This window comes from Gossypium hirsutum, chromosome A08 (genome assembly GCF_007990345.1).
Source record: "Gossypium hirsutum isolate 1008001.06 chromosome A08, Gossypium_hirsutum_v2.1, whole genome shotgun sequence".
Taxonomy (NCBI): domain Eukaryota; kingdom Viridiplantae; phylum Streptophyta; class Magnoliopsida; order Malvales; family Malvaceae; genus Gossypium; species Gossypium hirsutum.
In genome coordinates this window covers 104264664-104278387 of record NC_053431.1, presented here as the reverse complement: position 1 = coordinate 104278387, position 13724 = coordinate 104264664, and the positions used below count along the sequence as shown (strand labels likewise).

The 13724-nt window shown below is 34.9% G+C and overlaps 2 protein-coding genes across 28 annotated transcripts; one reads left to right on the top strand and one right to left on the bottom strand.

The window, feature by feature from the left end:
- The first annotated feature begins 916 nt into the window (after positions 1-916).
- LOC107934311 (AT-hook motif nuclear-localized protein 9) lies at positions 917-4870 on the top strand. Of its 26 annotated transcripts, none has more exons than XM_016866708.2 (7): positions 977-1352; positions 1932-1973; positions 2160-2607; positions 3134-3201; positions 3682-3813; positions 3998-4159; positions 4281-4870. In XM_016866708.2, the coding sequence occupies exons 3-7, from the start codon at positions 2178-2180 to the stop codon at positions 4509-4511; spliced, it is 1023 nt and encodes a 340-aa protein (XP_016722197.1). In that variant the 5' UTR covers positions 977-1352; positions 1932-1973; positions 2160-2177; the 3' UTR covers positions 4512-4870. The 26 variants fall into 26 exon arrangements, with proteins under 26 accessions (XP_016722198.1, XP_016722197.1, XP_016722195.1 ...); XM_016866706.2 differs by having other exon boundaries at positions 2153-2607; XM_016866700.2 differs by having other exon boundaries at positions 2129-2607.
- An 835-nt stretch (positions 4871-5705) lies between these two features.
- On the bottom strand, positions 5706-9827 carry LOC107934310 (FT-interacting protein 3). 2 transcript variants are annotated; one of them, XM_016866693.2, is made up of 2 exons: positions 9606-9827; positions 5706-8853 (listed from the first exon to the last, which is right to left on the bottom strand). In XM_016866693.2, exon 2 carries the CDS (start codon positions 8777-8779, stop codon positions 5822-5824), a length of 2958 nt encoding a protein of 985 aa, XP_016722182.1. In that variant the 5' UTR covers positions 8780-8853; positions 9606-9827; the 3' UTR covers positions 5706-5821. The 2 variants fall into 2 exon arrangements, with proteins under 2 accessions (XP_016722182.1, XP_016722183.1); XM_016866694.2 differs by having other exon boundaries at positions 9466-9784.
- Positions 9828-13724: the final 3897 nt, after the last annotated feature.

Here is a 13724-nt window from a genome sequence, read left to right as displayed (position 1 = left end):
AGCCATTTTTTTGCACTCAATTGGGTATTTAAACTTTCAAAACGCATTAGAAAGACCCTCAAACTTTTTGAAAAAAAATAATTAAGCCACTGAATTTTTTTCACTCAATTAGATACTTGAACTGTAAAATGCATCAAAAAGGCTCTTTGGCCGTTAACTTTAACAATTGACTATTAAAGTTAATTGCTCTAATTTTTTTCAGTTAAAGCCACCTCATGTCACAATCCTGGCATGACATGTGGCAAAAAATTATAAAAAATAAAAATCAATAAAAGTTATAAAAATTATTAAATTTTAATAAAAATATAAAATATTTAAATTTTATTAAAAATTAGAATGAAAATTGTAAAAAAATTATAAAATATTGTAGAATTTTATAAAAATCATAAAAAATTAAAAAATGCATAAAAAAGATCCTTAACCATTAACTTTAACCGTTGACTGTTAAAGTTAACAACACCTGGTTTTTTTCAGTTAGAACTATTATGTGTCGTAACACAATATGACATGTGGTGGTGGCTTTAACTAAAAAAATTAGAGGTGATTTAAGTACTCAATTGAGTGTAAAAAAACCAAGAGCTTAATTATTTTTTTAAAACAATTTGAGGGCTTTTTTTATGTATTTTAAAAATTTAAGTAGTTAAAAAAAAGTAAGGAATTAATATTTTTTTTAAAATTAAAATTTTTTTGATATATTGTGAAAATTTAAATACTTAAACGAGTGCAAGAAAAAAAAAAGCAAGGCCTTAGTTTTTTTGAAAAAAATTTAAGAAACCGAATTACGATCCTAGACAAATGTCCGTAGACGTGTCATTTATATCTTAAAACATCTCAAAATTAAGATGTATTTTATGTCTGTTTAATTATTTATGAAAAATAAAGATTTCGAAAGTCGTGACAATTGTAATAATGATTTTGAAAATTCGAATTTGAATTGAATGGTATGATTAAAAGTGGCATGTAACCTTTCACACATCCAACACCAATTACAGCAACTCCCTTCTCGCACTGTAGAGAGGAAAGCAAAGATAAAAGAAACTTTTTTGATAGCAAGAAAGAGAAACCAAGAACAAAAAGGAAAGAAACAGCTTTTATAATGGAGGAGAGAGAGAGAGAGAGATTTAAGGAGAAAGAGAAAGCTCTGCCCTAGAAATACATATGCATCCCGATACGTACCTCTGTATGCAAAGGGAAGGAGCTTTTTTTTTTTCTTTTTTCTTTTCTGTACTGTAAGTAATAAATAAACGCCTTTCTTCTCACCTTCTTCACTCGAAAAATGGCCTCTCTTCTTCATTTCTCTCTCTGCTTTTAATTCCCTTAACCTCCGTCAATCTTTCCTTTTTGAAAACAAGGTAAAGAACCCATCTTCTTCACAGCTTCCTACTTTCAAAAGTCTGAACCTTTAACCCTAGTTTACTAATGTAAGTTACTTTTTTTTGGGAAAAAAAAAGGAGCAAAAAGTTCAAACCATTTCTGCTTTGTTTCTCTTAGTTTTTCTTTTCAACTTAGTTTGACTTTATTTTATGGCATTGTCTTCAACTTTTGTCTGCTTCTTTCATTATTATTATTATTATTATTATTATTATTATTATTTACATAATTATGTTAGGGAGCAAATCGCTTTCTTTGGGTTGTGATTTTTGAAGTGTGTTAAGGTCTGGGTTTTAGCTGTGGAAGATGCTTTGTCTTAAAGGTTGGTGAGTGTGTGGACCTGGTTTTTAGTTTCCCATCTCCTTTATATCTTTAACATGACGCCTTTTTCTTCGTTTCCCGTGGTTTGGTAAGCTGTAAAACAGCTTGCATTTTTGTCTCTTTTCCTTTAAACTTCTCACCTCTTCCCAATTTTCCACTCTTAATCTTTGTAATTTCTTCATTGCTGTTTTCGCTACTTACTTTCTCTAATTATGGCGCTTCATTTTTTTCATGTCTAGATTCAAAGTGCTTTGCTTGTAAACGCTAAATGCATCTCCTTGGTTTGTTTTCTGGCTCAATTCCCTGATCTTTTGCATGCATCTTTGCATTTTAACTTGGAAAACCATCAAACATGTTCTAAGATCTATATGCTTTTCAGCTGTTTTATTTTCACCCAATTTGGAGCTCCTTTTTAGTTAATTTTTTTGTTTGAAAGTTGATTTTGAAGGCATCATTCAAGTGTATAGGTTATTGGAGGTGAATGCATGGATCGAAGGGATGCCATGGCATTATCAGGGTCTGCATCTTACTATATGCAACAAAGAGGAATAACCGGGTCAGGGTCCGAACCTGAGTCTGGGATACACGGATCTCCAGGCATTCATCCGTTCTCTAGTCCAAATGTACAATACCAATCAAGTATTCCAGTCACTACTGTGGGATCAACCTTAGCTATGGAGTCTCCATCAGGAATCGCCCCTCATAGTGTCAATGTAGGCACACCTTCAGCACAGCCATCTAGTGAGACAGTGAAACGGAAAAGAGGAAGGCCACGAAAGTATGGTCCTGATGGGACTGTTTCGTTGGCGCTGACTCCTGCATCAGCTCCTCATCCCGTGACCACAACGCCGGGCCAAAAACGAGGAAGAGGGCGGCCACCGGGTACCGGAAGGAAGCAACAGTTAGCTTCCCTTGGTAAGACATTTGGCCTATCTCTTCTATAAATGTGTAGAGCATGATTAGGGGGAGTGTAGCTTGAAGTGGCAGTTCAACTTGGTGGAATAAACCTTTTTGGCATATTTTAAAAAGGATTTTGTAGTGTCCACATATTTTAGTAATTTGATTGTGTAATATTGCCAACTGATCTGCTCCCTGTTTTTTTACTGATTTGATTTAAAATGCAAGCTGAGTAGGGTCAGAAGCTGCTTTGGCTAGAAATAACTTAATTAATACATTAAGAGCTTATTGGCCTCACTATAATCCATGAAATTTTAGATTAAAAAATGTGCAAGTGACATAAATGCAGAATTTTCGTAACTAACCGCTTATCGGCTGAAATTTCATTCTCCTTGGTGTTTTAACATGTAATCTCATATCACTGCTTGCTAGATGGATTCATAAGCTTCTTTAAGGGCTACCTTGAGCTATTTGGTGCTTAATTCGGGTATTTTCTTGTTCTTGCTATGTCAATGATGTTGCAAATATCTAATTGTTTTGATAGGTGACTGGCTGTCCGGTTCAGCTGGGATGGGTTTTACTCCACACGTCATCACCGTTGCAGTAGGAGAAGTATGCTATTTTCTTTTCTTGATTTTATTAATTGGTACCCGGGTTTATAGCCACTAAGTTAACTACATGTGAAATCAGGATTCAGTGCCGTTTCTGGCAGCAGCCAGCGGGCAATCTGTACTGTGATATGCATTTGCTTGGAAGTGACCCAGATTTGTTCATTTTAAAGTATGATGATGATGCAGATCTAGTAGACGTAGCTAGAAAATATATGAAAATATATTATGAACAGTAGTTTCCTTTGTTTCACTACCTCTTCTCATAAAATTGAAATAAAGTTTGCCATTTATAAGGAACTAACAGTGGCATAAAAGTGCATTAAGGTATTTTCTTTTTTCTGTAATGAAAGTCGATATTGTGTTTTGAAGCATTTTTTGAGGTATAAATTCTTTAAATGTGGTACAATATCGTTCGGCAGGTTATCGCATAACCAGAAGAAAGTTCCTTTGCCTTTAAACTTTTTAAAACATTTTCGTGCAGGACATTGCAACGAAGATAATGTCATTTTCGCAGCAAGGGCCTAGAGCAGTATGCATTTTGTCAGCCAACGGGGCTGTCTCTACTGTAACTCTTCTTCAGCCATCATCTTCGGGTGGCACTGTTACATATGAGGTTTGGGCACTCAATAACCCGGTTCTCAATTTCTTGTTTTTTCTACACGAAACACACTTGGATAGCATATAATTACCTATATTTGCTATTCAATATTCCGACATTTTAGATCTTTTTCCCTCTTGGAAACTCTTTTGAAAAGAATGAATATATATTTTTTCTTGTCTGGTTTTGACATCTGTAGGGGCGATTCGAGATATTATGTCTATCAGGCTCTTACCTGCTGATCAGCAACAATGGCTCTTGCAGCCGAAGTGGTGCTCTTAGTGTTTCCCTTGCCACTCCTGATGGCCGCGTCATTGGTGGAGGTGTCGGAGGGATGCTTATTGCAGCAAGCCCGGTTCAGGTAACTCTTCAGTTGCTGTGATATCTATGGTTTATAATTAATTTTCTTTTCTAAGTGATCTATAATTAATTCAACTTGTTATTGAACTTCTGTTTGAATCATCCTTTTATGAATGAACTAGGTGATTGTCGGAAGTTTTCAATGGGGTGGTCCAAAGGCAAAGAACAAGAAACCGGAAGGTCAAGAATGTCTAAATGACTCGGACAATCAGAGTGTCGACAATCTAGTATCTCCGTCCGGCATTTCACCAAGTCAAAATCTGATTCCAACTTCACCAGCAGGTGTATGGCCTGGTTCAAGAACAATGGATATGCGTAACACTCATGTTGACATCGATCTAATGCGCGGTTGACTCGTTTCCTCTAATAGTTTCACAAGCAATGTACAAAGTTTGCTGCTACAGGCAGCCTGATTTTCAGCTTGACGGAATCTCACTTGATTTTACTCGTCGACAAGAGCGGTGGTTTGGTCCGATATTTGTAGCTTTGATAGACCGAACTCACGATTTCTACTGATCCCATCGGTACCATTTCATTTCTCCAATTTGAACCAGTTTTAAATTAGACATGCTTCAGTCCTCTTTATAGGCAGCCATGGTTTTTAGTTATCTTTATTTTACTTTTCGACATTATTGACATTTATGTACCCCGATCTTGTCGGCTTTAAGCCTCTACGAGGCGTTGAGACAATATATAAAAGAAATGTTCTCTACAGGATACCATATATAATTAAAAAAAAAAAGTTGTACAAATGCCGCAACATTACAAAGCAAAGCATGTCACCAACAATTTATAATTAATAAATACCGACCTCAAAATTTTCATGCTCGAATCTAAAAAGAAATAATATCATAAAAGCTTTAACAATTTATAAAATTTCACTTTAGCCCATCTTAAAACTGTAACTTGTAAGTTTAATCTTAATATTTCCAACGTAGTCCTTAAAATTTATGAACTTTAAAATTATGTTTAAAAATAATATGCTATTTAATATTTTTCATTTAAGTTAAAAATTATTTCAAGAATTTAAAAATTAAAATATTGAAATGCAATTATTTTTAAAATATGAAATATAGAATTTAAGATTTAAATGCAATTTTAAGATGAAACTTAAATATAAGATGCAATTTGGAGGTGTCGGCTATGAAATTTGAAAAATTCAGGGATCATTTTATGATATTATTACTTTTAACCTCAAGCATCCAACTTTGAAGATGGAAAAATATAAAGTGAATGTTATATTTGGAGGTGTCGACTATAAAATCGAATTCTCAGCAAAACATCTATTTTTGAAACCATTTAGTTTGTTAAATATTTTTCTATTTCATATATACGAAAAATTTGAAACTGACTCGATTTTTATGTATATTTATATTTGAACATGCTCCGGTTTTAGAAAATTAAAAAAAAAATGACCTCTATAAGATCAGAATTTTATGCCAGAGGATAGTGCAGAACTCATAAACAGGCCATCATTGTAACAAATATGGTTGCAATTTCTTGCATACAGTAGCCAGACTTGGGATTTTATATCGGCTAACATTGGATGCATAAAGATAAAGTAGGTACTTGCATTCACCAAAACATGTCAGGCAACAGCTGTAATCGATGTTTTTACAACACGAAGTTAAGTCCACAGTTCCAAGAAAACCCCACAACCTATTTACAACATACTATCTGTCCTTGCAGGCAGACGACGGAAGAAATTGATCGGTGCCGAAGGTGTCTTGTGGCGAAACCTGGGATGCCTCATAACATAAAACCCAGCAAGAAGAGCAATCATCTGAAAAGGTGTGACATACAAAACAATGGCAGCCACCAGACATAATAACACAAATATTGTCGTGGCACGAGGATCCCGCCAGCTTAGGAGTGCCTGAAGCCGCTCGCCTTGTGTAGCTATGTCACCAACAACAGTCTGAATTCGCCCTGCGACACTCCTTAAACGATCATACCTCATCCGAACTATATCCGAGCTTTTCGATGCAGGAAAGGTCTCGAATTCTTCATCTAGCTCATCAGGAGAAACTGCATCGGCACAAGAAAGACTAGTGTTCATATGAGGAGGGTACCTTGGTCGATAACGATAGTTCCAAACCCCTATAAGGAACATGTATAAGAAAACCGTTGGTAAAATCAGCTCTGGGAAACAAACGAGCATTGCGAATAGGGTATGAACCAGCACTGTTGTAATAGGGTTCTTCCACGTGCAAACTTCACCAAACCATTTTCCAGCCGAAAATAATCCCGAGAAGACCGATGTCAGTCGCAAAAAGTTTGCCTTGCTGCGCCTCATGCTCCAAAGGTGAGCATTTGCATCGGACATATATTCGACTACTTCTCTCCTGAGAGGAGGTTCTGCCCGACCAAGCCGAGCTGCCACGATATTCACAGCCTGATGTCGCAGAATGTCTTGCTGTATCACGCTCAACGGCCTTTTGTAGTGCATCTTTGGCAGAAGAGGAAGCGAGTACTGAGACATCATATTAACCATCGATGTTGACGAAAATCGTATTGCTAAATGGAGTTCACCCAATTTCTTGACACCAGAAGGGTGAAGAACCAGCAGCGGGTAACAGTGTGTGTAAACACGACCAGTTTCCAGTGTAGATATACGAATCCGTACCTTTCCGATTTTGTTATCTCTGCTATTATCGGAACCTCCAATCTGAGAGTTATCAAAGACCCCCACCGTGAGAACCGTGGCTGTATCATAAACTTCCCAGGTGTACTGCTCATTATATTTTGGATTCAAGCTATTTACTATGGTTCGAGTTCGAACCCATTTATGGCCATACTTTGCAACACAATATGTATCAGATGTACCTTTTCCGTCTCTAGTTTTCATTGGTTGGAGCCCGTCAGCATTCAAAATTCCGAGTTCTAAAACACCAATTGACGATTTCCAGAGCTGCTTTGCTGTTGGCCGGAGATCACTGCTATACTGAGTTGATTCATCAAGAACATGGTATCCTCCATCAAGACAAACACAAACATGGAGCCTACTATGAAATTTATCCTTCTTTGCACGATCACTGTCCATGGCATCGGATAAAGATTTCTCCAGGTTGTACCACCGGGTACGGACAAAGCGATCATCAGCACGCCTATCAATGGAGTTCAATGCTATGACAGTCCTTCCAATGGTCTCATCCTTATTAGGACCTGCATGATCTTCAACTGTAAAAGTCAGATGATCTTCGAAGGGTTCGGCAGCAACAAACATAAACTCTTCGTTCCAGATTGGATTCATATTTCGAGTTTGGACTGGTTTTGTCTTTAAGATCTGGTTACCAATCTGAACCTTAACATATGCATCAGGAAACCTGCTCTTGTCAGCTGGAACAAGGTCTTGAGCCTCAATAACATTGACACGGACATACCACAGTCTCGGAGAGTGATAAACCTTTGAGCGGATATATGTCGGGGAAACTGAAGTGCTATCACCTGGAGCAATAGCATCCGAATGCCAAGCATCGGGAAAAGCCTCATCAGCCTGTGTGCCATACCAAACTGCAAGCATCAGTTCTCCTTTCTTTTTCTCTCCTTTCTTATCTTCTAACCGATACCATTCCGGAGCCAACGGACTATCAGGTGGAACCCTTGTAGGAACCTCGTGGAGATCAATGCGCACGAACCCAACAGAGTCATCTTTCACTAAATCCTTATCCTTCACAACAACTTCTAGCACAGATGACTGCACTGTTTCCCTTGAAAAGGCAAACACCTGATTCCATTCTGGATTTTGTTTCTTTTCATAATGCTTCGTGATTCCTTTGTAATTTCCTACTTTCACTTCAACATACGGATTGAGGCTGCCTGTCGCATCTTTTGAAGGAAGATCTCGGGCTTTCACCACTCGTACAAAAAGGAATCTCATCTGCTCAACAAGGTCATAGGTGCTGGTTGGTCTGTCTCCTCGTATGACTCGGCCTCCAACAATTCGTCCTCCTCCAAGAAATGGACTTGTCTCTTTAAGAGCATAATCAAATGGTTGAGATGATGAACCCGGGAACGCCTGTGGTCCGGATTTCATCTCATGTACTCCATAATTCATTTGTTGTTGGGGTGGTGCTGGGGTAACTTTTTGCTGCTGCTGTTGTGGCTGCTTTGCATTTGGAAGATGAAAAAATGTGTGTCTTTTGCCATTTTTCTCTTTGGAAATTGACTTCGGGACTACATCCGGTTCCATGGCTGGAAGTGGATTCGAAGGTTTTATCGAAGGATCATCAGTAACAAACACTTTCAAACCAAGCTCTCCTTTCGCACGGGAGAAAATGCTTCGTTTCTCAAGAGGGTAGTGCAAAACAACCGCATCGGAGTAATTCACGAACGATGGTGCAGTGAGTCGAACCTTCCCAAGACAAGTCTTCGCGTTGTTTGCTTTGTTATGGTTGTAAACAAAAGCTTCAAGTGGGAGGCTTGACAACTTGTTTGGATCCGATACATTGAAATAGAAACTCTCGTTCCATACCGGATTGAGATCTTTCTCTTTAGTAGTGGTCCGGCATCTCTGGCCATCGAACTCGAGCTCCACAAAGGCACAGAATGATCCCTGCCCATCTTTGGCTAACAGGTCATGCGCCCCCACCACCTCCACCCCCAACTTGAGACTACTCATAGTTTGTATCAATCAAACCGGAACCAGAAATCACTTTATTGACTATCGATAATTGAAGTCGATCAAAATAATACCTGAAATAAAAAGAAAACTAACAGTTTAACAATGATAATTCATGTATGAATTTAAAACAGATGAATTTCAGTCCCTCCATGAACAAATAAGCAAGCAATATCGAAAGGATATAAGCACTGAAAATGCAAAAAAGCGCAAAACACAACAAATTAATACAACAAGAACCCAGTATAATGAGAATTAGCATGAAACTGCAATGAATTTTTTTATATATAAATAAATATTTTTTTCAATTTAAATTCTCCAAATTCTTGACAACCAAGCAGTATATAATCTGTAATTTTATCATGTAAAATTATGAAAAAGGAAAGTTGAGATTCCAGCCAGAGATTAAAAAGGGGAAATAATTCCATGAATTTTTTTCTCATACTAAAGCAAGATTCTGAGAGAAAGATACCATACTTTAGTTTCACATCAGAATATATATATACACACACATAGGATCTTTTTGATCCTTTTACAAAATCAAAGCTCAGTCCATGTTTCCTTCTGGGAAACAATTACTGGGTTTTTTTTTGTTATTTAAGAAACTTATGGCAAAAACTTTCCTCTATGAAAAGCGTCTATTTTTTTTTTAAAGTTTGAAGAAAGAAAAGGAAGAATCAGCTTACTTTTTTCAGGTTTCAAAGAACACCCAACAATCAGATACCAAGAGTAGAAAAAACCCCGAATACACAATAAAAATAAAATAAAATCATCGAACAAGAAGAAAAGAATTTAAGGGAATTTAAAGAGATTAAAAACAACTGACCTCTGTTTTAAAAGCTGAAAGCTCTGTTAGGAAAGTGAAAGGAAGCTTGAAAGGAGTGTATATGATAGCATCTATGAAACTTAGGAGAGAAGGAGATTAATTTAAAAATTTAGAAATAAAATACAGTTTGACCGAGAGAATATTAGAGAGTCGTCTAAAACGAGTAAAATGAAATGTTTTTTTCTGAAGATGATGGAGATAAATTAAAGAAAAATCAAAACGAAATAAGAAGAGATTCACTGTTTAAATTTAATTATCAGTTTCCAACTTTCCTTTTTTCCCTTTTGGTTAAATTTCACGAAAGTCCCTGTAACATTCTTGGGAAATTTAGTTTATGTGCTAAAATTTGTCATTTTTAACCTTTTACTTTTTCAAAATGTGTATTTTTTAAATTTTATTAAATAATTTCACTTGGATTATTTTTTAAAATATATGATGCTGCGGCATGTATACTTTGCAATTATTTTTTAGTTTTGGATAAATATTATACAGTTTTCTCTTTTCTTTAAACGTGTAAAAAAATTGTTACCATATAAAAAATATCAAAATTTATATGCCAAATCATCATATTTTTTAAAATTAAACCATTCCAAATTATCTGACAAAATTAACAAAAAAATAACCACCTATTTCGAAAATATAGGATCAGAAAGGGTCAAATTACAATAGAAGGATTAAAAATGAAAAAAAGGTATAAAAAAGGGACTTTCAAGAAATATCGACCTTGTTTTCACTTCTAATCTTATACGACAACGATACGGGTGTTGACGTTTTTTTTTCTTTTTAATACAATTTCAACACTCTTGAATGTGCTCGTTATGGCACGCGCTGTACTTTATTGACACGTGTGGTAATTCTTTTCAAATTGCATGTCGATGTCGTCTTTAGTTGACTGTTCTTTAATTTAATTTAGCGTGTTTTTCAAATTATTTTGACAACTTAACTGAAAATTAGATGATTGGTTCAAAAAAAAAATGAATATATGAATTTGTTACATTGTTCATTAATGTTTTTACGAAATGAAAAGTTTTAACTCTTTATTTTATTAAATTTTAGGGGTATAATTAGGTATCAATTAAAATAATTTATCAATTGGCCAGATAAATGGTTTTAATGTATTGCTTTTTATTAATAAAAATAATTATTTTTTAAAAAAATGAATTTTGTTGTGGGCTTTCCTCCTCCATTCATTTTCCAGATTTTATTTAGTTGATCAACAGGAAATTAAAAAGCAAAATAGAATAAAGCAAAACTTTTTGGTTCAAGGACTAGTATTCATGCTTTCCTTATTCAATGTGCTAACATTTAATAACACCAGCTAATTAGTTTTGGGAAATAAAAATACAATTATTTACAGTAAAAGAGGAAAACAAATTTGAAATTCATAACTTAGTATTCTATCCAAAAAAATTCCTAAATTAGTCAAACTTGATTTTATTATGTACAAAACAACTTAAATGAGTAAAATTGTTCTCATGTAAAATTAATTAGGGATTTTTTTTTGCATATTTAAATATGTACAGAATAGTTGAATGAAAGTTTAATAATAAAAAATTATAATTTTTTTATATATATTTGGTTGATAAAATGTAATTATATCGTAATTCGTTATGCCATATTTGTAGTATAAATTATAATTATACAATTATATAATTTATATAAAAAATTATTAGTATGATAAAAAATAATTTTTAAACATGTAACAAAAATTAAAATCAAATCATCATATGTATTATGCCAATATAAAAAAAGTAGTTGATATACGATTACTAAAAAAATAGCAAGAAAATAAACATTATATATAACTTTATCTAACTGTTCTCGTGCATATTTGTCGGATTAGTCCATCTTTAATATTTAACATGTGCTCTTTATTATCATTTCGACTTGAATCTACATCATTAAGATTATCAAGATTTCTTTATTCCAAATACTCTTTGTTAGAGCTAAGTGACTCGAATCCTTGTTAAAATAAAATAAAGTGGTAAAATAAAATAAAAGTAAAATCCATATAGAACTATACTTTTTATTATTATTTTACATTAATTAGAATAAGATTTTTCAACCTTACTACACTTCATCTATTTGACATTGATTAGAATAATGTTTTTTCAACCTATAAATAAACTCCTCTTGTATCATTCGAATTCGAAATTAGTGAATTTTCTTCTCCTCTGCTCGTAATTTTTTTCCCGAAAGGGTTTCCACGTAAAATCTATGTGTTCTTCTTTTTTCTTTCTTTTTTTTGCTTTGCGATCGTTCTATATTGTCATTATCGATGTTAGTTCTACAAACTGGTATCAGAGTTTTTCGAGTTGCTTGTCTCGATCACAGTAATAGTGACAATGAAGTATGATATTCCTCTGTTGGATCGCAACACTAGATTTGCGTTGTGGCAGGCAAAGATGTAGGCAATTCTTGCGCAAATGGATTTAGAGGATGCCCCACTAGGGTTAGATAAGATGATTTCAACATTGACAGATGAAGAGAAGAGATGTAAAGATCGAAAGGCTTTAACGCAATTATAACTGGATCTGTCTAATGAAATTTTACAGGGTGTGCTGAAGAAGACCACCACTTCATTATGGAAGAAGCTTGGGCAACTATGTAAGTCGAAAACCCTAACTAGCAAGTTGCATATGAAGCAACATATTTATGCTCATCGTTTGGAGGAAGGTGCGTCTGTGCACAAACATTTAATCTTGTTTAAAGAAATTCTCTCAAACTTAGAGGCCATGGAGGTTCAGTATGATAAAAAAGATTTAGGGTTAATTCTACTTTGTTTGTTGCCCCCGTCTTATCCAACCTTTAGAGATACAATTTTGTATAGCCGAGAATCTCTTATAGTTGATGAAGTCTATATTTCCTTAACTTTGTATGACAAGATGAAACATCTTGTGGTTGGATCTAACTCTCAGAGAGGGGTCTCATTATTCATGGAAGACAAGAATGACATACTGATGATAATCGTGGGAGGACATAGGAATGAAATCCTTGCAGTAAATCTAAGGGTAGATCGAGATCTTCAAGTAAAGGTAAAACTTGTAACTTCTGCAAGAAGAAAGGGCACATTAAGTATGAGTGCTATAAGTTGCAGAACAAGATCAAAAGGGAGGCTGCGAATCAAAAAGGAAAATAACCAGAACAATCCAGTGAAGCTGATGTAGCAGAAGACTATAGTGATGGTGAACTTCTAGTTGCTTCTGTAGACAACTCTAAAGTGAGCGAGAAGTGGATCTTCGATTTTGGTTGCACGTTCCATATAAGTCCCAATTGGGATTAATTTACAACATACAAAACTGTGTCTGAAGGTGTTGTTTTGATGGGAAATAATGCTTCATGTAAAATCGTAGGTATTGGCACGATCAAAATTAATATATTCAATGGAATCATTAGAATACTTACTGGCGTACGACATGTACCAGAATTGAAGAGGAATTTGATTTTGTTGAGAATTCTTGATTCAAAAGGGCACAAGTACATAGTTGAAAGTAGAGTTCTGAAGATTAGCAAGGGCTCCCTCGTTGTGATGAAAGGGTAAAGAAAGACTTCCAAGTTATATGTGTTACAATGTTTAACTTTTATTGGTGATCCAGCTATCGTTTCCTCTTCCTTGTCAAATGATGATGTTACTAGACTTTGGCATATGTGTTTAGGATATGAGTAAGAACGACATGGAATAATTGAACAAAAGAGGACTTCTTGATGGATAAGGCATTAGTAAATTGAAGTTTTGTGAGCACTGCGTTTTTGGGAAGTAAAAGAGAGTTCGATTCACCAGAGGAATCTATAACACGAAGGGAACGATGGACAATATTCATTTTGAACTTTGGGGACCATATAAAGTGTCTTCGAGGGGTGAAGCTAATTATATGTTGGCAATCATTGATGATTTTTCCAGAAAAGTTTGGGCATTTTTCTTAAAGCAAAAAAGTGATATGTTGCCCACGTTTAAGAATTTGAAAACTATGATCGAGAAGCATACAAGAAAATAGATAAAACACCTTCGCACAGATAATGGTTTGGGATTATGTTCTGATGAGTTTAATGAATTATGCAAATAAGAAGGAATCATGAGACACTTAAAAGTTCGTCATACTCCACATCAAAATGATATTG

Bases quoted from the DNA above. Each gene is read 5' to 3' on its own strand.
- LOC107934311 (XM_016866709.2), top strand. From the start codon at position 2,178: ATGGATCGAAGGGATGCCATGGCATTATCAGGGTCTGCATCTTACTAT. The intron at 3,202-3,681 runs GTATGCTATTTT...ATTTTCGTGCAG, and splicing joins TCACCGTTGCAGTAGGAGAA to GACATTGCAACGAAGATAAT. The intron at 3,814-3,997 runs GTTTGGGCACTC...TGACATCTGTAG, and splicing joins GTGGCACTGTTACATATGAG to GGGCGATTCGAGATATTATG.
- LOC107934310 (XM_016866693.2), bottom strand. From the start codon at position 8,779: ATGAGTAGTCTCAAGTTGGGGGTGGAGGTGGTGGGGGCGCATGACCTG.